This window comes from Harmonia axyridis, chromosome 3, assembly GCF_914767665.1.
Source record: "Harmonia axyridis chromosome 3, icHarAxyr1.1, whole genome shotgun sequence".
Classification (NCBI taxonomy): Eukaryota; Metazoa; Arthropoda; class Insecta; order Coleoptera; family Coccinellidae; genus Harmonia; species Harmonia axyridis.
In genome coordinates this window covers 22,358,269-22,381,498 of record NC_059503.1, presented here as the reverse complement: position 1 = coordinate 22,381,498, position 23,230 = coordinate 22,358,269, and the positions used below count along the sequence as shown (strand labels likewise).

Below are 23,230 nucleotides of genomic sequence, written 5' to 3'. Positions count from 1 at the left end.
AAATAATAACAATATATGTAAGAAATCATTTATACAAAATTTAACATTCAGGTTTAAATTCTAATAAAATATTAAAAATCAAAATTACTTGATATAGCGTTGATTGATAATTAGGTAGTCTATTCAAAAATTATGGTAGTATCTGAGCTGCAATTGTAGGCAATACAGTGAGTCGAGGGTAATAACAGTTTTATTATATGCTTTATTCATAGGCGTAGTCGAATATTTTTCAAATATAGGTATGTAATCGGTTGAAATGAATTTTTCTGATCGTACCTACTAAAGAAAGAAAAATTGATAAGATTGAAATGGATCTGACAGAGATCACAACATTTTACACTAGTTCAAATGAGTCAATGAAGTCTAAAAGCAAACAAGTTATTCCCCTTGAGCATTGAAGGGAGAATTTTTATTGCGACTATTGAGCAGTAACTAATTTTGAATATTAGGTTCATCAATGAAGAGAAAGAGTAGAGGTAATTTTTCGATCAACGCTTATTGTAACTTCACACATAAATTATACATACGTGTTGCTGAACACGATTTATGTAATTAATAATGTAATTATGCTAGGCTGATAAATAAAAGAAGTATCAAAAAATAAAACTGATTTAGAATACATAAAGTAGTTAAGTTTAAATAAATAAGTAACCGTATGTGAAAGTATAACTGTAAAATGCTTCAAATATTTCTAATGGTGGCTTGTACTTGATAATGAGGAAACCTCATTTTATGGTATAGTTTGTAGTTTAAGTAGTCAACTATAAGAAGTATAAAGCTTTTTTCTTAAGAATAAAACGTTAATACAGAAGTTTGATTGCCTCGAACTAATAAAATTGGGGGCATATCTTTCGTCAGCATTTCTATCCAAGCTAAGTATAAAGGAGCTGACACAATATTTTTCCTCGGTATTGGAAGAGTCATCACAACCAAATTCGCTTCAGAAGAGTGTTCCAAGAGTAATTCTCTCAAACGCATCTGACGCTGAGTTTTATCTTTGACTGCCAGTAATTCAGCTTCCGATATTTCACCTACATAAATGAATAAGTTTATTAAATTTCAATCTTCGAACATATCATCAAGATTCAATTCGGCTCGGATTCATATAATAAAATAACCATGAACTTACATCTATCTTGCTCATCTGAATTCTTCTTGATGTCAAAAATCAACGATTCAAAGTATCTTTGAGTCTTGTCAGACGGTTTGTTGGTTATATCTGGTACCACTAGAAGATCGGAATAATCTATTCTAAATTTTGCCAACAAACTTGCCATATTTCTGTGCTCAAGTTCAAGCTCGTCACGTTTATTGGCCAGAGCAAAAACTCTCAGCTTACAATGATTCCAATTTTGCCTCGTACTTAGAATGTAAGGGAGCAGAAGAGTTAATCCTAGAAAGAGGAAATGTATTTATGTAGTTGTTATTATTTTAATTAAGTACCTCCATCGTCATACAACCACCATACATCTATAGTTCCTCCACGTCTTTGTCTTTTTCTGAATTGAAATATCCTACTTATTTTCGATCTTTGTTGTTCAGTTTCTTCTCCTAAAGTTTCACTGATAGAACCAGCAATAGACTTGTTCATTTTTTTCTTTGAAAATTCTTCATTCGCCGTAGGATCCGTATTCACTTGATTCCTTTTCGATATAGGGGTAACAGGAACTGATACGTCACTGAAGCTGCTAGCTGAAAGTGTTATTTCGAGTAAAATTTTGACAATGATTATTACTGGTATATCAGACCTTGCGATAATTGACTATACGATCGATTCCTAGAAAGGGATTCAGTGCTTTGATTGGTTTCGTCAGAAACGTTTCGACTAATTTCTAATCCTTGTTGAAGTCTCAGTATTCCAACTCCATAATGAAGATCAAAAGCAGTACTGAAAGAATAATAGTGTTAGATCATTGTTAACAAAAAAATTGAAATTCAAATACACTGATCAACAATTGCTAGGGATCACTTATGAACTTCTCTTCATTTGTATTTTTTTCAAGTTATCTCGTGAATATCTGTACATTATATGTTCTCTAAGGAAAAAGTAAGACGTTTTGAGTTGATTATATCAAAGTCTTCCTCACTTCATCGGCTCTTGTTCACAAAATCGATTATTATCTGTAGGCTGTTACAGGTGGAGTGAAAAGCAATGTGGTATTTGTTATTAAATCTGTTTTTTTCTCTCGTTCAAACACATAAGGTGACAATAATTGAAGAAATGAGAACAATATCAGCTTATCAGTCATGCCGAGAAGACGTTTGGCTCCTGTGCAACTGGACCAAATCATACGGTGGATACAGGAAGGTTTGTCCCATCGATAAGTGTCCCGGCGGTTGAATGTTTCGCAAAGTGTCGTAAGTCGGGCTTGGAATAGGTTCATCCAAAACGACTCAGTAGCTTATGTTCATGGGGGAGGTCGGCAGCGCAGTACAACAGCTGCCCAAGATCGTCTTTTGATCCTCAATGCTAGGAGAAATCCCACTTACCCGGCGTCGCGGCTCAATAGATCACTGAGAGTTGCAATAGGAGTTCTAATTTCGAACCAGACTGTAAGACGACGACTACATGTTCGTGGTTTGAGAGCACGTAGGAGGGTACAACATCCCCGTTTGAATAGGGAACACCGGGTTCATCGACGGCAATGGGCTGAGGAGCACCGCAATTGGACACTTGAAGATTGGAGCCGATGTTTATTTACGGATGAGTCTAGATTTCGTTTGGTCAACTCCGATGGACGTATTCTTGCTTGGAGGGAAAGAGGTCGAAGGTATGCAGAACAGTTTATGGCACCCACAACAGCTTTTGGCGGAGGTTCTATATGTGTTTGGGGAGGCATTTGTTTGAACCAACGCACAGAGTTGGTTGTTCTGCAGAACACCACCATGACCAGCCAGATATATCACGATATGATTATTGAACCCATAATTGTTCCGTTTGCGGCTGCCGTGGGCGAGAATTTCATTTTAATTGACGATAATGCCCGTCCACACCGTAGTCGTCTGGTTAATGAAGCGCTAGAAACTCATGCTATTGATAGGATGGACTGGCCAGCTCGTTCTCCAGACATGAATTGCATCGAACATGCCTGGTCTGAGATGTTTAGACAATTGTCAACCTAAGAACAACCGATCAATAACCTAGAGGACCTTTCTAAAGCTTTACGGGATATTTGGACGAATTTGCCCCAAAATTTTATAAATCGTTTGATCGAAAGTATGCCTCGTAGGGTAGAATGCTTGAGACGAGCTCGTGGGGGACCAACTAGGTACTAGCTTAACCGAAACTTCAGCCTTCTTGTGGTTTCATCATAAAATTTTTATGTTATTCAAACACAGAATTTTGAGTGTTCCTAATAAAGTCTTTTTTTCTCTCCAAATTTCCATTTTTTCATTCTTTTCTCAAGTGAACCATATTATCAACGGAAAATACTCTGGTATCTGACTAAATTTATAATCTTGGAGCGAATATTTCAGAAATAAATTTAGATCAAGTAAGTGATCCCTATCAATTGTTGAGCAGTGTATTTACAAAAATGATGGACTCCTGTCTTACACAAATAATATTCTTTTCAACTTACTGTAGCACTTCGAAGTATTGTTGCAGCTGTGCCCTGCCACATGACTGCCAATCTGTCTTATGTCCCATCAGCAGAATATTAGGTCTTAATTTTCCAATGCCACTTGCTTTCAAAAGTGCAGTACTTCCTTGTTCAAAGTTCATACCGTCTACTTGGAGGTAAAAGGATTTCAACTTATGTGCCTTTAGCCAACTGTGGGCTTTGTAGTGTAAAATATTCCTTAGTCTTTGATGTAGAGGTTCCTGAAAGCAATCAATGAAAAACATGGTATTTCGTCAAATATTTCTCACCTCTGTTATATGTCCACACACCAACATCGACAAATTTTTAGTCAACAAATGTGCGAAATCCACTAAGGCTGGTCTAGAGCTAGGCATACCTGATAGCACAAGAATTTGTGGCCTGTAATTCTTAACGTGTTCCTCCACAGCATTGAGTTGCTGCACTGCTTGCAACGCTGTTTTATACATTTGTGCTTGCGTTGTAGAGCCCCAATTGACATCTGTAAGGGGATAATCATTACAAAGTTTGAGGTGGCTATGACTTCAAAGTTTACCAAGCTGATTGAATCCAAATTGAATAAAAAATTGACGCTAATAAGATGTTTTTCATCTTGAGCTAAACAATGTTATTTTTCTGTTCGTTTCAAAACTTTAATTTCATCAAGCAGTAAAAAAATTGGATAAGCAATCCAAATTATTTTTATGGTTAATGAAATGGTGATGGTGAATACCTACCACACCTAATGCAAGTTTTTCTCTTTACTTATGTATTGGCTTTTTTCTTTCTGCTTAGTGTTGTGACAATATGAAAAAGCACCTACCTACTACATACACTCAAATGAATTAAATGCATGAAGTGATGAGAGTAGTTAGAATTCCACAAAATAGAATCCTTTTCAAATTACCTGGTTTCCTGTAGGATACAACAAGGTACAATGCCAGCACTGCCGTTAAAGTGAGCAGAGCTGTCCACCAGGATATCAGAAACATGACCATGACGCATAAGATTGCTCCAAGAAGGCTCAACCACATGTTGTAGTACTGAAACAATCTGAATTTCAGCCATTTATTATTATCATCGCATCGAAGATCTTCATACTCGGAAGGTGGGTCTCCATCCAATAGGTTTGGCCAAAGATGCGTGGAAAGTAGAAAAATTGATGAGCGTGTAGGCCGCTAAGAAGAAGTTGGAGATGAGGGGTGCTATGAGATTGAGTTCTCCTGAAACCAATAAACCAAAAATATGTAGATTTCCAATGATGAAATGAATTACAAGCAAGAAAATAGCACATTGGCGAGCAAAAAAAAGGTTCACGTGTTCAAATTGAATCAAACATATTTTGTTCTCCATCTATTTTTCATTAGATAATCAACTAAATATGCGGAAAATGTAGATATATGGGCTAAAAACTTGATAAGAGAAATCATTTCAGAATAATTCTTCACGATAAATTCATTGTTTATGAGTTGCTTTCAACATTGGTCATTGAAAAATCTGTTTTTCACTCTCTCAAAGTCAGAATTCCATAAAATGAGTTCTAAAATTGAAGATTGCGCGAGGATAGTGGCACTTCATTGAAATTGGGCTGAGCCAGAGATCTGTTGCTAAAATGATGAATATAAGCCTATCTGCAGTCCAAAGAATATTGACAAGGCATCAGGAGGCAGAGGTAAGCTGACCAAAAGACCTAAATCTTGAAGAAGACTGCGCATATCATTAAGGGATGAAAGATTCATCGTTTTCACAAGTCTTTGAAATCACCATCTCACTGCTATTGAAGCACTTGGAACATCTCTGTTTCATTTAGTTTTATCGGTACCATAATTTCATAAAAAACACCCTGTAACTTTGTGAATATTCACTTCTTAGAACACAAACTTCAGGCTCATACAAATTCGAATCCAATCATACATTTTCTCACAAAACTAACTACTTTCCCTATTCAAATTCCTGATGGGGTTGCAACCCTCTCCAGGGGGTTGCTAGTAGAAACAATCTTTGTATCCCAGATCATGTCCATCTGGCATCAAAAATCGACCTGTCTGAGTGTTTTCACAAATGGTGATTCGTTGTTGAGTTATTGAGGGTAGACACTTTTAAAGGAGACACCCTATATCTTCAACTCTATCGCTCGATTTACGATAACTCAAAAGCATTTGATAGTATGGACCTGGCTCGGGATTAAGAAAATTTCTAGACCTAGAGAAATTATAAAAGATTGAAGACTTACTCACCTATCAAAATAAAACCAACTGCGATTATAAATGTTAGTACATAACCTCTTATAGGTTCACCATTCTGACCGTACCCTTTACCGAACCATTCAATTTTAGGATAGAGTTTATCCTTACAAAGGGCTTGAAAAACTTTGGGAGCTGATACCAGTGAGGCCAGAGCAGAGGAGAGAGTGGCTGCGAAACACCCAGCATAGATTATTGGTCCAATCCAAGATACTAATTCCACAACCTTAAAAGAAACACTTCTATCATCAACTGAATGACAATTTTTCGGATATGTTGTTTGGTATTAGTTTATAAAGATCATAAACATCGTTGTTAATACGTTCGTTAGACGCTTCTAAAGATTCCTTAATAACTTGAGTTCTACTGATCAGATTTGAATGAACTTTGGTATGGGAATTCAGGGTGGGACATGAAAGATATTTAATTTCTCGCCAATTTATGTGCTTAATAGATTTATTGGCAAGTATTGTGTACTAGGTATACCTCTAGGCTTAGGTACTATTGAGAGCTTACTCTGGAATCTAATTTCCAATTTCAAAAAGTGTAAGATCTAAACTTGATTTTGTGAGTGATCTAGAAGTTATTCAGTAATTTAGAACCATGTGAATTTTTATTACCTGAAAACTGTTGTGAAGTCCATATTTACATTCTCCTGGCACACAAATAGGTTTACTACCATTAATATAATCTTCAACGTTTCCTGTAGCATCTCTAAGTACGGTGAATCCAGCTACGAAAGCCATTAAGATGTAGGTTACTGAAGTAATAGCTATTGATAATAAGGTGCCTTTAGGTATAGATGATTGAGGATCCTAAAAACACAAAAGTCAATTAATTAATTATTATTCAGTTGTATCATTATATTATTCGATATAACCCACTTTTAGGTCTCCAGAAATGTTGGCACCAGCAAGTATGCCTGTGGCAGCTGGGAAGAAGACAGAAAAAACACTGAAGAAGTCATGTTTCACGCCTTCAGAGTATCGGTAGTCGGATGGAAAATTTTCTCTAAGAACGTCAACTGAAAGAGAACTGATTGATGATAAATCACACTTCACTGTTTTTTTCACACGTAGATATTCATGTAGGTACGTGTAAGTACTTTGATGTTGAAAGCGTTACTCACCATTATAGCCAACGAATCCTTTAGCCTTTGAAAGTTCATTTTGAGGCCCCAGAAAACTTCCAATGAAAAAATCTAAGATTGCTACGAGTAGAATAACCAGAAGTCCGACTTGAGCCTGAAAAATTATACTGGAATTCAATCCATAACAGAAATGAAAATATAGATAATACTATGATTACAGGGAAAAATTATGGGAGTTGCACCTTAATTTATGGTTATCAAGTATTTTATTCCATAGAAACGATACCTACTTATTGATAGTTTCTTAATTTCAATGGTCTACAACAGTGTAGAATCATCGTGCATGGTCTGAACTATGAAGACTTCTTATTTTAAGGAAACTAATTTTAACCGCTCAATGTCAATACAATACATGGTTTTTGCGCTACAGATTGATATAAGAATTTTTCCAGGAAATTGATAGATTCCCCACAATATGAAGGGAATATTCTATAGCATAGCATAGCATATCCATATTGATTCATGGATCCATTGATATTTGCGTAATTGTTATTTTTGACAATGCTGTGTATCGTAGAAACAAAATGGCGAATGCGCAAGGTATATCATATTATTATAGTTATTCTCATATAAAGGCTGCGAAATAACTCTTTTCTTCTTGAGTTACTATCACAGGATGAATTAATTGAAAACATAGTAAGATCTCACATATATAAACACTTGTGATATTGAAATACCTATTTATAATTGATTCAGGAAATATTGACATCCCGGGCGGCTGTGGAAAATTAAAAAATTAAGTTTGTTATGGCTCATTCAGTATTATTTTGATTTGCTGAACTCAAGTTAAACGCGAGTCAGATTCAGCAGATATTTCCTCTAGCATTAATCGTGTTTTTCAGGTAAACCGATATTTTCCTATTCTCGTGTATTTCAGCCTGGAATTACTAGTGGAGGAAATCCTGTGCAATACAATTACACCTCCAAAGTATCATGAATTGGACTGCCCAGAGAGCACCTGGATTTCAAACAACCAAAGGCAACACTCCATTAACATCACATATCATAAAATTAATAGTTACAAGCTATAAGTAGGTATCATGGAATAAAATAGTATCATAGAATAATTTTTTTTTTGTAACCAGCATTGAAGCCACAACTGGACATTCAAGGCCTACTTATATGTCAATAATTCCTGAATTAACTATATGTAAAAGTTAAAAAAAAAATGAATTTTAATTTAACGACAGCTACTGGTCTCGTATGCAGGTCTATGATTTACTCACTTTTAGTTTAACTATTGAAAAAAAATCTATTCACCTTTGCCTCCCACTCCATTCCAACGACAACGATGATCGTCAAGATGACTACCGTTATGCATCCGATAATTCGAACATCTTGAATGCCCCCGTCTACTATGGACAAGTGAAACTGTGCAAGGAGATCGTTGAGGGACTCGCAGAAACCGACGACATACATGGCACAGGCAACTGCGTTGGCCAGAGAAAAGATCAGGCCGATTGATCCTCCGAATTCAGGTCCTAAACTCCTCGAAATCATGTAATACGTTCCACCTGAAAATGTTTCAACTGTTTTATCTGTTAAATCAACTTTCAATGAATTTAGAGACCACGAACAATAAACATTTTTAATTTTTCAATTTGTAATATCTACGTTCTAATAATAGATATTTTGCAACTTCGATAAATGTGAAATTAAATCGAAAGGATATCGAAGGGACTATTCAAAACACAAATAAAAAGGACATCGGTCATCCCTCAAGGAAAAGGGCTAATCAGTACGGTGAAAGAGTGTAAAAATGAACAACACTTGGAGGAGAACAATAAATAACGTTAATAACAGAAGCCATCTGCACATTTGTGTTTGTCGTAAGCAGACCCAATTGGTTTCCGGGCAACAACCAACTTCAACAAGTAGACAGCTATAGCAAATCCACAAATGAGCGGCTGGCTGTTGTTGACTTCGTTTGTTTGTTGTTTTCCTCCAACTGTTGTTCATCCTAACAGTGGCACTAGCCTAATTTTCTAATGAGTAAGATCCAGTCACACCACCAGTCCAAAAACCGCATCAAACGGTGACACGTCGAGGATGGAGAGGCTTTTCAACAATTATTCTTGAATTTTCCAGACCTCAAATACAACAATTCTGTTCATTAACGTAGCCTCAGAAATCTTTAATCACTTGATCTTGGTGACTAATTATGATCATCTCTTCAAGAAATAACACGGCCAGAAAACTTTTCTTGCGAAGTTATGTGGCACGTAGTTTAGTCTTGTTGGAAATAAATCTTGTCCACATCAATATATTCCAATTTCAGCAGTCCAATTACACCACCAGCCAAAAACCGTACCAGTGACAAGTTGAGGATGGTTTTAAATAATCATTCTTCGATTGTCCGATCCATAAATGCGACAATAGCTTCCGAGATAAAAATGGGCCTCATTAGAAGCCCATTTTCGGAGATAATTTTTTGATGAGAATCCTGATCATTTTGATGCATTTCAAGGACCCAATCAGCAACGTTGCTGGTGATCGACCGGCTTGAGTTCTTGTTTTAACTGAATTCCAAAAGAATTAAGTCCTAATCATTTATTCAAATATGGTGTAATGTTGCTTGTGGAATGCCTATTCCAAAAATCGACAAATCTGGGTTTTCCTCAATACTACAAGATACAGCAGTAATATTCTCAGTTTTCTTGAGCCACGTACTCGATTTCGATTCTTCACATCACTAACTTGTCCTCACAATTTCAATTTTTCCACCAATTTCACTATTGCACGCCGAGAATGTCCTTCACGACGACCCAAAAGTGCTTTAGTTTTGCAAACTATGACTGAAAAATGTTCACAATTTTGTAGAGAACAATTTCAAAGTTTTGTTGAAGCGTAGGTATATCCATTTTCAGTAATGGAGTTAGCTTCACCCTCAGAAGAAAGAAAATATCTTCTCTTTTCTCTGAGATTTAACTTTTCGAATATCATAAGATGGCAGCTGCCCAGATAGAAGGTTATTTACAATGAAATCTCTTATTGGAAAATCCAGTTTTAAAGATACCTCATTTATTGAACAAATATGCATAATATTAAGAAAAAAAACAAAGATTATAGTGAACATTAGGGGAGATTTATTATATCTAGGGTAAATGCACTGGTTAGCCGACCGGCACTGGTTCTCGACCATTCCGTGATTTGAGATAAAATAATAATAAAAATATATCATGTAGTGCACAATATTTTCGCGGTACGTGTTCTCGGCCATTCTACCCTTCCAAGATAGTTTGCCTAGTAGTGGTATAGGTCAAAGTTTTCGCGCTAAAAATTAGTTTATAATCGTCTATCATAGAAGAGGGTTCTTTCTCGTCCTCTCTTAGAAAAGTGCTTTGTGATATATGACCAGAAAATAGTAATTATTTCTTATTTTAAATGAATTATGTGTGTATATTTTGTTCCATATAAACTATAAGATATATTTTCGAGTGTATCAAAAAGCAAATAAATGTATATTTTTTTGTTCAATATTCGGCGGTCGCGAACTGGTATTGGAAAATTTGTATCTTTTATTTCTCGACCAAAGTGGTCGAGAACCAATTTGATTGTACTTAATTCTCGACCACTAGTGGTCGGTGTTTTATATTTTATTTACTCATTAGTTTCTAAATAGATATTAAGAGCAAAATAACCAAATAATGTTGTATGAGTTGCTATTTTGAAATATTTATAGAAAGTGGAAACTTTTGCAAAATAATTTTTTTTTACGTTCCGAGTGTTTCTTACTTGATTACCTCATCTGAAACCCATCTGAGTGATAGGTAGTGATGTCGATGGTACGGTCCGAAAGTAAGAACTAATCACTCATCTCGCTCTAAAGTTTTTTATAAAATTTTTAAGTGGAGCGGCCACTATTATTAGTGGTCGAAAACTAACACAAAAATGGTCGAGAACTCTGCGGCGTGGTCGAGAACCGAAGGTTTAAAACTCGACAAAGAATCGATGAACACCAACACCATTAAAATTTGATAAGTTTATGTGTGAAAAAATCGTGCTCGAAATCGATGTTTCTGTTAACTGGTCGAGAACCATTGCATTTACCCTATTTAAAGCAGTAGGTACTTTGAGTATTTTGAAGTTGTGTTACGGATTATTTCTCGCAGAGCCAAAATAAAAATTATCGAATGAGTTCGCCAAATGAAGGAAAGCACCAGAATACCGAACAGCGAACTGCTATTCATATCTTTTTTATTGCGATGCCTTAATCTTACCTCCTTTTATAACGCCATTAGTACTGATGGCCGACATAGAGACGGCAGTAATAGATGTCACTGCCGTTGCTGTCAAAATCAATAACATGGATTCTCCTGGAAATGATGATTAGAGTTCAGTACATATTTGATTCGAGCAAATAATTCGGAATGGATATTGGGATGAGGTCAATACATTACGATGACAATAAAATAGATTTCTTATATTATACCAAGATGAAAAAAAATTACTCACCCACTCCTGCCTGTGCTACCACCCACGTCAATCGTAAAAATAGCATCACACCCCATATATTCAAGAGACATCGTACCAAAACTCCTTTTATCCATCCAAATTTAATCTGTCCTTCACCGAGGGAATGTTTTCCGTTCAAAGTTCCAAGAGTTTGATTCTGCAAATTTGATTTATTGAGATAGATACTCGTTAATGTTCCTTTTATAATTCATCGATTGTTATAAATGTTTATTGATTGTTATTAGTATTTGTGTATTATTATAATGAAAATAAACATTTGAGAGGCCAACGTAGTTTAGATGATCAAGGGAAAAAACCCTGCATATATTATACTATGGTTTATAATCATCTATTATATTTTTTTAATGTAAAAAAAATACATCAACGAAAAAAATCTTCGAAGAATGTTTAGTTACGGGACTCGAAACTTGGATTATTCGTTCCGAAATGAAAATGAGACTTTCATATCGAAATTAACATTTCACAGATGAGAAATTGCATTTAGATAAATGAAACATTTATTTCATTTCGATTCGAATTGGAATTTTTGAAAGCTGTATAAAATACAGCAATACATATTTTCAATTTCAAATTTTTGTTGTTGAGTTTTTGGGAGATGAATTTTTCAAATTTGTTTATGTTTTTTCGCTTTGAAAATTCATAATTGTATTTTTGATCTAAAGGATCGATGCAGTATAGCGTACAGCAATCGATTTTTGTACCGGGATGAAAAACATAAACATATGATATAAGTTATTGAAGAAAGATTTTTTCTATGTTGTGTTCTAAGCTTTAGCAGTTTACTCCAATACTGCTGTTTATTATTGAAAACTTTTATTTTACGGCTACATTTTTCAAATTTCCAATATTTATTATTTGAATAATGGGTAGTCTTCTAAGGATATATGTAATTTTTCATTGAGTTCTATAGAGTTATTTATTTTTGTCAGAATTAGATTAAATAAGCGAGATAAAGTACATACTAATCTGGAAATAAATTTCAATTTCGATTGTTATTATGGAGAATTGTACTATACATCAATTATTTCCTTTTATGTATGAAATATTGGTATATGGTTATCGAGTAAATGAAAAACCTTCAAAGCAGAATAAACTTTATCATTTTCCATAACAGCTACATTGTTTTAACGCAATGCACGAAATGGATATGGGAGATAAACATACTGTCCAATCATCAAATCCATAAATCCTTCGTTGAAAATTATGACCATCGTATATGTAGATAATTTTTTCGTCGAACTATGAATGAATTCAAGTGATGTAAGGTGGGTCAAATTTTAATCTAGTAGCGCTCAGGTCTCATAATTAAGGTTAACTCATCAATAAAGTCTGGTCAGGAAGGTAATTAAAACAGATCACGGAACATGTAGGAAGGTGTATAATTACGTAGAAAATCATCCTAGCTAGACCCATTCCAACGAGTTTTGGATATTCGATTTGACTAATACACAATGATAGCTTGTATTGAAATGCATCATGCAAATTCTACTTGATGTTTTATTATTTTTCTGCCTTATCACCGAATATCTCAATTCACAAAAAAAAAATTTAGTGCTTGCTCCCTGAACAGATACGGTTCAACGATGACGTCCTGTCCTCAAATTCACTTCTCTCCGTCCGGCCGTAAACACGATAACACTCGAACAGAAAGACCTAGAAACTTTAAATTTCCAAGTACGAATCATTTATTTCGCGGTTGAGTTTATTACTGCCCTGTCCACGCAAGAATGTAAATTCAATTTTATTTTTTAACTTGAGTTGAATTTTTAATTTTTGATGTCCCGCACATTAAATTTACTGCTAGCAGATTGAACTTATCCCTCAAATTCGATGAATTATTTGCCGCCTAAAATTTTACAGAAAAATTTTCTAGTGGTTTTTTAACGGCAAAATTTTGACAAATCAGTTATTCCATTTCAATAAAACAAAATTTCTTTGTTGTTAAATGAGCCAGGTGTTTTTATTCGATCCCGTGAAATAATCTTGTCGAATATCATTCTAGTTTTCATTTTTGTCGGATTTTGTCAATTTCGATCATGATATTTTTTGTTTCTACAGAATCATTCGCTTGGACGATAGTGATTTCGTCAATAAACATCATTAGCGAAATTGTCAAGGCAATTCTCTTTCATATCATTCGAAAATTTTGCCAGTCAATCTCTCTTATGATACTTTATACGAATATTATATTGAAGGATTTGAACCGGTAAAAATTACGTAATCCATATCGTATGTGTTATGTTTTCAGAAACGAAGGTTTTTATTCAATTATGTTTCGAAATTTATGGATTGGATCCTCGAGCAATTTCAAACCAAAGTTTATACAGAAAACAACCCCTCAATTATTAAATGAGAAAGTCTATGAATGCTCAATTCATTCGACACAAATTTTACATATGTTGGTATGTGATAAAAAATTTATAATTTTTTTTTTAACATTTCTAGGTTTTATTTATTACACTGAAAGTTACAAGGATCTATTGAGAGTTACAATTGAAAAATTTAGAATATGACTTGTATATCCAGCAATAAATGCTGCAATTAACACTAAATTATTAAAATGCGAAAGTAAAAGTAATGAATCATTTTAATTTGAAACCGTTATTGATATCCATAAAACCATAAATAACTTCATTAATGCATTCTTGTGAATTCATTATTGGTAGGTGTAGAAAAAGAAATGATCGAATGTAGTTATCAGAAAGCCAGTTAGCCAATTTCAACTATTTTTTTTCATGAATGTACCTAATTAAGTAATATCATTTATGCATTAGCGAACAAAGTCAATAAAGAAATAAAAATTAGATACAAAGTAAATTAATTAATTCACTTCATATGCACATAATGTGATCATGCTTGCACAATCACTTATCAATCATCTTGAGGCGAAATAAATCCAGGAAGGTTGATTGGAAAGGCAATGAAATAATCGTCCTTATCATAATGATTTTCCGTATGAAATATTTGAAGTTCACGGTTAGGTTTAGTTGAAGTACCCATCACTCTTGTATACACGGATTCTCTTCTTCGTTTTTTATCATTATATCTTTTTGGTTTGTTGTTGAGTATTATACACTATGTTTCGGTCATAATTTTAATACACTGAAATGTAGTCTATAATGTATTTTTTCCACTATTTTTTCAAATCACAGTAGTCTAGCACAAAAAAAAGTTCTTCGGAAAAAAAGGGCATTGTTCTAAATAAATATCACCATGTAAATTTGCAAACAAAATTATCATATCACGTTATGTGAACTTTAAATTGGAATAGATATGCCAATTTAATTTGAATATCTTGTGAAGTGCAGATGCAATGAGAAAAAAAATTGAAAAAAATTAAATTTCAACACCCTGTATCTCCAAAATAGGACGTTGTCGAACCCAAATTTATAGGACTTTTTGTTAAATTACCCGACGATCTCTCATTTTCGTTTGTACCTATTCAATCTACAGGGTGGTCAAGATTTTAGTTCAATAACATTGACGTAGGATAGAACAACTTTTTCTATGAAAAAAAGTTCATATAAACATATATCCTAACATGCTCCGTTTTTGAGATGCAGGGTGTTGAAGTTTTACTAGGATTATTACTTTCATTGTTCTAAATTTTAGGTTTTGAAGTCTGGATGATGTGGTGTTTTGAATGAGATAATAATCTCCTGCCAAAATTGTATTGTGGCTTAGATACGGGGATGACATGAACCTTTCCCGATTGAAAATCTGCACCACTGTATTTTTTCGAGAAAATTATTCCATTTCTGAAATCAACAGAGTTTTACTGAAAAAAAAGGCTCTTAATTGTTTTTATTGAATATATACACAGCAAACACTATCCACAAAAATCTACAAAAATAAATTCTTCATTTTTTCCAGTAGGTAGTGATGGATTAAAGTAAAAAAATTGGCGTAGTTCATTATAACGCTTTCAATGGCATTTAATTAATATTAATTTTATGGAAATGTCAACATTAAGTTTAACTAACTATTCATGGCTATCTATTTATTTATTTATTTACAGAAAAGAGTCGAGGTAGAAAACCTATATGGAGAAATTTGAAGAATTTATTTTGTGGATAGTGTTTGCTTTGTACTCGATTATCTCGAAAACGGTACATTCTATGAAAAAAATTCGAGTGATCTTTTTCTTAGTAAAACTCAGCTTATTTCATAAATGGAATAATTTTCTCGAAAAAAAAAGGCAGTGGCGTAGGCGTAGATTCTCAATAGGAAAAGGATCATCGCACACCTATACGTCATTGGATAATTTTGGCAGGAGACACTTACCTAACTCGAAACATTAGTTGCGTTATCTAGACTTCAATACCTTAAAATTAAAACAAGGAATAATCCTAGAAATTTTATTGTCAAATTTGTATCTCGAAAATGAAGCTTGTTAGGATATATGTGTGCATTAACTTTTTTCATGAAAAATAACGCCAAAGTTATTAAACTTAAATCTGGATCACGCTCCATAATCTACTTCGAGTTTTACTATTTCATCTTTGAATACCATGAATAATGGATGAAAGTTTTTACACGAAGAGTACCTAATAAAGAAATTATACTTGAGCAGTGTGTTCGAGAGAGGAATACATTTGATTTTATTTTTTTAGTTTTAGTCAATCCAATCGGCATCTTTTAAAAAACTTACTCATATTATACAAACTCAAATTTGAATCCACGTACTGCTAGTTTGGAGAGATGGAAAAAAATAGAAATTTTAGACAAAAAAGTATATTAAATGATATAATTATTCAACAGAGTTGAAAAGATATAGAAAAACCGAGATGAAATTAATAATTATTGCGATTTTAGTGTTAATTTCGAACGGAACTGAATACTCAGCAATTTACCTTCAATAAATAATTTCATGCTATTTTTCCGAATAAGTACTTCGATTTTGACGGATACGCATCTGAAATGGAACGGGCAGTTTGAGCAGATAATAGTGCATTGTTTAGCGATATGTCCACTGGATTGTTTCCTCTGTTTATTTATGGGTGAATTGATTGCCTAATAAAACCTATTGAACGTATAATTGTTGCTTTCCGAATTCAGCCAAGCCGACTATTATACAGAAAGCCGAGTTAGGAGCTTTTCAGCGTTCGCTCATTCATGCGCCAGTTGCGCCCTTGAGCTTTAGATCCGTCAGAGTGAAAAATTTGGCTTCTCGATGTTCCTGAATTGGATAAGATAATTTTCTATCTGTAAACATGGGTCCACAAACGCTTTGTTTTCGAGTTACAGGGTGTTATAGTTTGATTGTTTTTAAACTTTTTTTCTCATACAATCTTCATTTCACAAGATATTCAACTGAAATTTGGCATATATATTTCAATTCAGAAGTTACATTACGTGAAGAGCCAATTTCAATTGGAAATCTACAGGGTGACATTTCTTCTGGAACAGTGCCCGATTTTTCCTCCAGAACTTTTTCAATGCATCACACTGGTAGTTTAAAAAAATGATCTAGTACTTTCTACCGGAAATTTTGAAATCGGATACTAAAATTTGTGTTAATCCTAAAAGTGATTACAATGCTTCTACTTCGGAAGCAATAAAGAACTATGAGAAAGAAATGATTTTGGAAAGAGTAAAGTCTTTACTTGCCTTATTCGTCAAAGTTGCATTATGAAGCTCCTCAAGTGTTGGTCTATTTGCAGCTTGAAGAGACATAATATTTCTGTAATTTTCCATTCTTGGGAGGGCTTCTCTTGTCATGTGTCTAGAATTTTTATAGAAATTTAGTGAAAAATGTGGTGGAGTGTTGTCGCATGTGAGGAAGAAGGTAATTGAAGGTCTTTGTATGTTACATGCGAGACTCAAGGGTGAAAACAAATGTTTTCGAGCTCATACTAAATCAGTTTATTTCAATTTGATGTTCAATTTTTTATGATGTGTTTGTTTTTGAGAATGAATATTTTTATTTTGGGTTTATGGCGAATCATCTACCATTTTTCAATTTCCAATTTGCTATTTCATCGTAACCTAGAATATGATCAACAACGAATATGAATGATCAACATGATCGAATTATGATAATAACGTTACCCTGAAAATGTTTCAAAATAAAAAGAATTAGAGGATACATAACTCTCCTCTCCTACAAAATACTCAAAAATCAGATAATCTAGACCGAATCGTTTGAAACATGCCGTCTTCTACCACTCATTCCTCAAAACGATGTTGGAAAGGAAATTTTTCAAATGACAGCATTTTACTATCTTTATTTAATTAATGGAATGTTACCTACTCCATCAGGATATATCCAATGCTGTGTATAAATCTATAATTCAAAACCTTTCCTTAAATATTCTCTAAAATGCATTTTATTCAATTATATGGGGAAGAATTATATTTCTTGATCTATCGACCATTATGTAATAAAGAAGTTTAATTGAAGAAATAAAATCACAGATTCCTAATCTTAAAAAAAACATTTTTAAAAATTAACACATGATAATACAGCACGAACTGTATTCTTGACAGCAATTCAATTCAATTAGCATCAAAGCTATCAGTGCAAGTAAATCCTATTAGTGTTACAATTAAATTGTTTCTATTTTTATTGTGATCAATTCTTCATTGGATTTTCATTGTTGGAGGCTTTCAATTCTAACACGTGCATATAATGAGTATAAAAAGGGTTTTGTAACAGAATTATCAGATTCTAATACATAATTGATGTGTTTTCTGTACCTAAACCATGGATTCGAATGTCTTTTAGACGTTTCTGGAGAATGGATCCTATTTGAAATCTGAAAATTCGGAATATGACATTATCTAGGAGGAAAAATATTCTTGAGCCTGAGCACTTTCAATTATACTAGGAATGAAAACAAAATTTGTAAGATTGGTTTCAAATTTTTTAAGTTTTGAATGTTAGAGTAACAAACGAATACAATAGAAGGGTAGTTGATGATGATGAGAATGAAATTAGTGTATTGAATTATTTCTAAACCAATAAGAATTAATCTATTGGATGTGCAGCACATGAAATCAATTTATGCAAGAATGCAGTACATCGAATGTTGAAAAAGCACATAATGCATGACTATGTATAAATATTTGCAGTTTTTTCTATTGAATATTGAATAGGCCATCGTTGATAAATTTGGCTTAGTCTATCCAAATTATCCAAATTTTTCCAAGTGGTGAATTGTAAAATGGCTCAAAAAATAGTTGGAATTTATAAATATTTGAAAAAATTGGAGAAAAAATGGATTGAAAAAATATAGCGTTTTCCATTGAAAAAAGTTTTGAAAATTCGATATAGGTTAATTTAGTGTTAAAACTGTGTCAATAGCGTTAAAATGGTCAATCAGCAATACATTGCAGTGATTGAGGAGGGGGCACCAAAATTCATTCTGTTTCAGGGGTTTCAATTCTCTCTACGCCACTGGTACCTAAGTATGAAAACTAAACCGCAACGTTCTCTTATCGAAAATTTTGGTATCTATTGGGTTATCAAAGTTTGAATATTAATTTCAATTCAACAAAATTACCATACTCAAATTCGACCTGTACAAGGTGTAAATTTATTCTAGATGAGTGTTATTGAATTATGTATTTTTGAAATTTCGCTCAGATAATATTTGTAGAGAAAAAGAAAATAAATTATAAAGAAATTGAATTTTGCCAAATTGGTGGTATATATTCCAATGAATGGATAAATGAATTTCTTATTAGCCAAACGAAAACTGTGAATTAAACAACTTCATCCTATTAGAAGTTCATGAAGAATCAAAAAAAAAAATTCGTCCGAAGTTCATTAATTTTTTGAAGGTGGTCTGTTCTATTTTTCTAAAATATACTAATAAATATAGCCAAATCGAACGAAATATTATTTTTTTTTTCAAATAAAAAGCATATTGCACTTTTGAATAATATGGTGCTTAATATAATGCTGAAAGCTTTCAAGACTTTTTAGTTGGTGTGTCGTCGGTTTGCACTTGACATTCGCTTACTACTGCGGTAAGCATCTTAGATGTTTCTAGGTCGTAGATTGTAATATGACGCTGGATTTCTCCGATGTGATCTCGAAGAAACACCCTCAATCCTCTGCTACACATGGATGATTTAAAACTAAACAGGCTATAAGAAATACCTGGAAATTATTGTGAAACTGGTGGAAAATTTTGTGAAGTATGTGTGGAAGTATGGTATTCGGATTGAAGAATTGTTGTACTCTCAGCTTAGTACTCAATCTTGAGTATAGTTTCATGTAGCAAAATAGATATCGAAAACCTGCAACCCAAAGTGAACACTTTGATGACAAAAGCAAACGAAAACAACCCAAAATGCAGCAGGACATTTATGCCGAGAAATAAAGGAGACACAGGTCTGCTGAACATCGAAAAACTTGCTTATGGACAAATGAAAGCCTAAAAAATATTTCAAAAACTAAATAAATACATCAGAGGTCTATCAAAGGTTGTGTGAGGTCGACAGCTTAACAACTGCACAAGGATCAAGACAATCCCAGAAAAACTGGAAAGATGGGGAACGCCCCTTAATGAAAGACATTTCAGCAAGGGAAACCAGAATCATTTCTCCATTGCAGTATCGCTCACATCAGGTGGAATGTATCCTGAAATGTAATGGTCCTTCTGTGGAACGCTCATTCTTAATTTTGAAGGACACAAAAAAAAAATTACAGAAAATTAATAATGACTAAGGTTTCATCCCGTTTCTTGAACGAAGCACTCAAAAATATAAGAAGCTTCATTCGGATCATATATCTACAATACACATGAGTTTAATTAATGAAGATTATTAGTATAATGAGTAATATTTTTCGAATGATATGAATATATGGTAGTAAACAGGTGACTAACTTCATTCCCTAGAACATAATCAAATTTCCAGTTGAACCATTGATTTTGAGAATATTTTTTAATAACAGATCTTATCGCACAATAGTTGCTTCCGCAAGTTTTAAATTTATCCCTATCAGTTTCTTGTAAACCTAAATAAATGATTTTTCGATTCCTACCTGAAACTTTTAGCATATTCCGAATTCAGCCTAGTCCTGTCGCTGACTGAATGTATATCGTCGTCATTTTCTTCATTATCTGAGTTTGCTTGTTCTCCATTTACTTCTATCCTAACGTCCGTACCATTTTCCCTATTGTGGCTTTCATTCCTTACTCGATTCACTTGAAATCGAGTTCTCTTTTCAGAGTCTGGTTGCAAATAGGACAGCTCTACATCATTCTCTTTAGCCTCGTTTTCTTTATCGATGTTTGGCACTGACATGTTCTGAAATCATATGACAAGTTTTCATCAGTGACAAATTTCATATTTGATCGAATTTATGAACGTTAAAATTATACTAAATAAATGGAATTCCCTACATAATTTTTTTTTTATTTTGAATCTTAAATTTACTTCCTACATGATAGGTACTTTCTAAGTGTATGTTAACAGTCAGGTATCTATCTATCCTAGTCCGTGAGAACTGTACAGGGTGTCCCCCGCGATGCAGTTTTTGCATCACCATGCTGAAACCAAGGATACCTCAAACATTCTTGCGTTTGCTGGTTTTTGCGCTACAGGGTGATTTTTCCATTTTCAAGCATCGACTAAATTTCGGCAATTGCGAATTATATTGAAATACAGTGGACTCTCGTTAAGTAGAAACACCACGGGGCCAAGATTTCTCTGTGAGATACATATAGTCCGACCGAGAGTTCGACTTGGTTTGGCTAGGTTTCAAATTAACTACTCACTTGGAGTTATAGGGATAATTTTTGTGAGTCTTCGACTCATAGAGGCTAAAAATGGTAAAATATAACCGTAAAATGATTTCTAGTTCTGCATGGTTATTTTTTCGACTTAGACAGGTTTTTTCAAGAGGATTGAAAATAATTCGAGTTATCGAAGATTTCGAGTTGATGAGAGTCGGCTGTAGTCAAATTGGATATTTATAGATGCCATATTGTCTTTTTCGTGTCCTTGGATAGAAATAATTGAATAATAGGTTTCATTCCCAATTTGGATCTGAAAGAGACATGTTTCAGTCATGAAAAAGATCCAAATTGGGAACGTCGACATTTCTATAAGGAATTGTTTGATTTGCCCAGTCTTCAAGCCGCAAACCTATCATTCAATTAATATTTATAGATATTTTTACTTAGAGTACAAAGGCGTACCTACTCAATTTTTTCAAGGTGCCTTAGTTTTTAATATGAAGGATTTTCCAACGAGAGTTTCATTTTAAATAGACCGCTATCTAGGATCAGTTACTCATTACCTATTACTACCACAGCTACACGCTTCAAAAAAAAATGTTTAAATTCACTACAAAAATAGTTAAAATTTTGCAGTCACGGTTCGCAAAATTGAAGCACTTTTGGGTCATCGTGCAGCACTTTTTCTGATATGATTTTCCATATTCGCAACAAAGCGCTTATTCAAAAATAATCAAAGAATAAAAATATCCTTAAAATATTCCATGGAATAACTTCTTGGATTTTTGCCGCATGTTTACCAAGCACCCTGTATATACATATTTATATTTAATTATGATGATGTTTTGTGATTATATTCCAGCACAAAAATAACCAAATTATCATTATTCAAGTTTGAGCGAGTGATCAAGAAAAAAATTTCCGTATCAGTGTTGATATACCTACGTATACGTTCAATTAAAAAAAAAGAACGAAAAAATCTTTCAGTATTGAAATAAAAAAGCTACTAACATGATATTTGGTACCAGATTCAGTTGATCCCCCAAGCTCCATAACCCTATCCATATTTATAGGCTGAAAATCAAAGATTCAAATTTGAAATATCATTTTTCTAAAACTAATAGATCCAAAGTTATGAATTTTTGAAAACTCAATTCTGAGTTCGCAACGTAAAATCACTGTTTCAAATTCCACAGCATAAATTATTATTATGTGATTATTTCTTACAACAATAAAAGTTGAGGTATTGTTTTTATGGACTGGAATAATCATTGTGGGTTTTTAACCGAATTACAAAAATATTGAAATCTCAAGAATTTTCAAATTGCTTTTTCCACCATCCATTATAAATATTTTATTGTTAACAAATGGGTTTATTGAGAAGAGATGAATAGTTTTATAGCAACTAATGAAATTTGAGTAGGTAGGTATCTACTCAACGGTTATATTTTCTTCATTGATTACGCTCATTAAAATAATCTTATTATGAAAAAAAAAACCGATTTCTAAACTACCAGTCGACAAGAAAGGGAAAGACCTCTTTGATTAATTTAATGCCTTCATTGCCTTCTTTAGAAATGAACCAATTAATTAAATTTCCAACGAAATAAACAAAAATTATATTTTCAATACAATAAGGACATTTGAAAATATAAATAAACCATTATTCATAAAATTGGTTCCATCAAAAAAACATAAATCGTGAAATTATATAGAGAGAGTAAAACGGAAAAACTTACTGATAAATTCAAAACACGTGGACTAGTATATCAACAAACTTCTATGGAGCATTCACAGACACTTCATTTCAAAACATCGCCAAATATTGATTGGCGTACAGATTCAAGCGTGCCGGTTCAAATCATAACAGAGGAGAAGATGAAATATCCGAGAGAAAAACCGGCAAAAGATACTCTGTTGAGCTTGCTCGCGAATCTCGCGCGTGTGCCTACGGTGCAATACAAACTAAAATGAAAATTCGTTCTACGGAAAAGTTCGCACGGCCGTTCATGAATGAAATCATGTCCTGAACATCGAGTATGCACCTTATTGAATGCCGGCTACGAATTCCAAGGGCGTAGCATACCG

General features: G+C 33.5%; 1 protein-coding gene across 2 annotated transcripts; it reads right to left on the bottom strand.

Annotated features, from left to right (window-relative positions):
- Positions 1-124: 124 nt before the first annotated feature.
- LOC123675639 (bumetanide-sensitive sodium-(potassium)-chloride cotransporter) lies at positions 125-23,059 on the bottom strand. 2 transcript variants are annotated; one of them, XM_045611077.1, is made up of 19 exons: positions 22,882-23,059; positions 22,154-22,216; positions 20,446-20,711; positions 17,061-17,175; positions 11,430-11,586; positions 11,195-11,290; positions 8,235-8,488; positions 6,954-7,068; positions 6,709-6,848; positions 6,445-6,639; positions 5,819-6,050; positions 4,683-4,804; positions 4,489-4,624; positions 3,872-4,083; positions 3,582-3,823; positions 1,749-1,888; positions 1,444-1,692; positions 1,130-1,393; positions 125-1,031 (listed from the first exon to the last, which is right to left on the bottom strand). In XM_045611077.1, exons 2-19 carry the CDS (start codon positions 22,205-22,207, stop codon positions 787-789), a joined length of 3,234 nt encoding a protein of 1,077 aa, XP_045467033.1. In that variant the 5' UTR covers positions 22,208-22,216; positions 22,882-23,059; the 3' UTR covers positions 125-786. The 2 variants fall into 2 exon arrangements, with proteins under 2 accessions (XP_045467033.1, XP_045467034.1); XM_045611078.1 differs by lacking the exon at positions 22,154-22,216 and having other exon boundaries at positions 126-1,031; positions 22,882-23,058.
- Positions 23,060-23,230: the final 171 nt, after the last annotated feature.

Bases quoted from the DNA above. Each gene is read 5' to 3' on its own strand.
- LOC123675639 (XM_045611077.1), bottom strand. From the start codon at position 22,207: ATGGATAGGGTTATGGAGCTTGGGGGATCAACTGAATCTGGTACCAAA. The intron at 17,176-20,445 runs GTAGGAATCGAA...TAAAAATTCTAG, and splicing joins GAATATGCTAAAAGTTTCAG to ACACATGACAAGAGAAGCCC. The intron at 1,032-1,129 runs GTAAGTTCATGG...TCATTTATGTAG, and splicing joins TTCAGATGAGCAAGATAGAT to GTGAAATATCGGAAGCTGAA.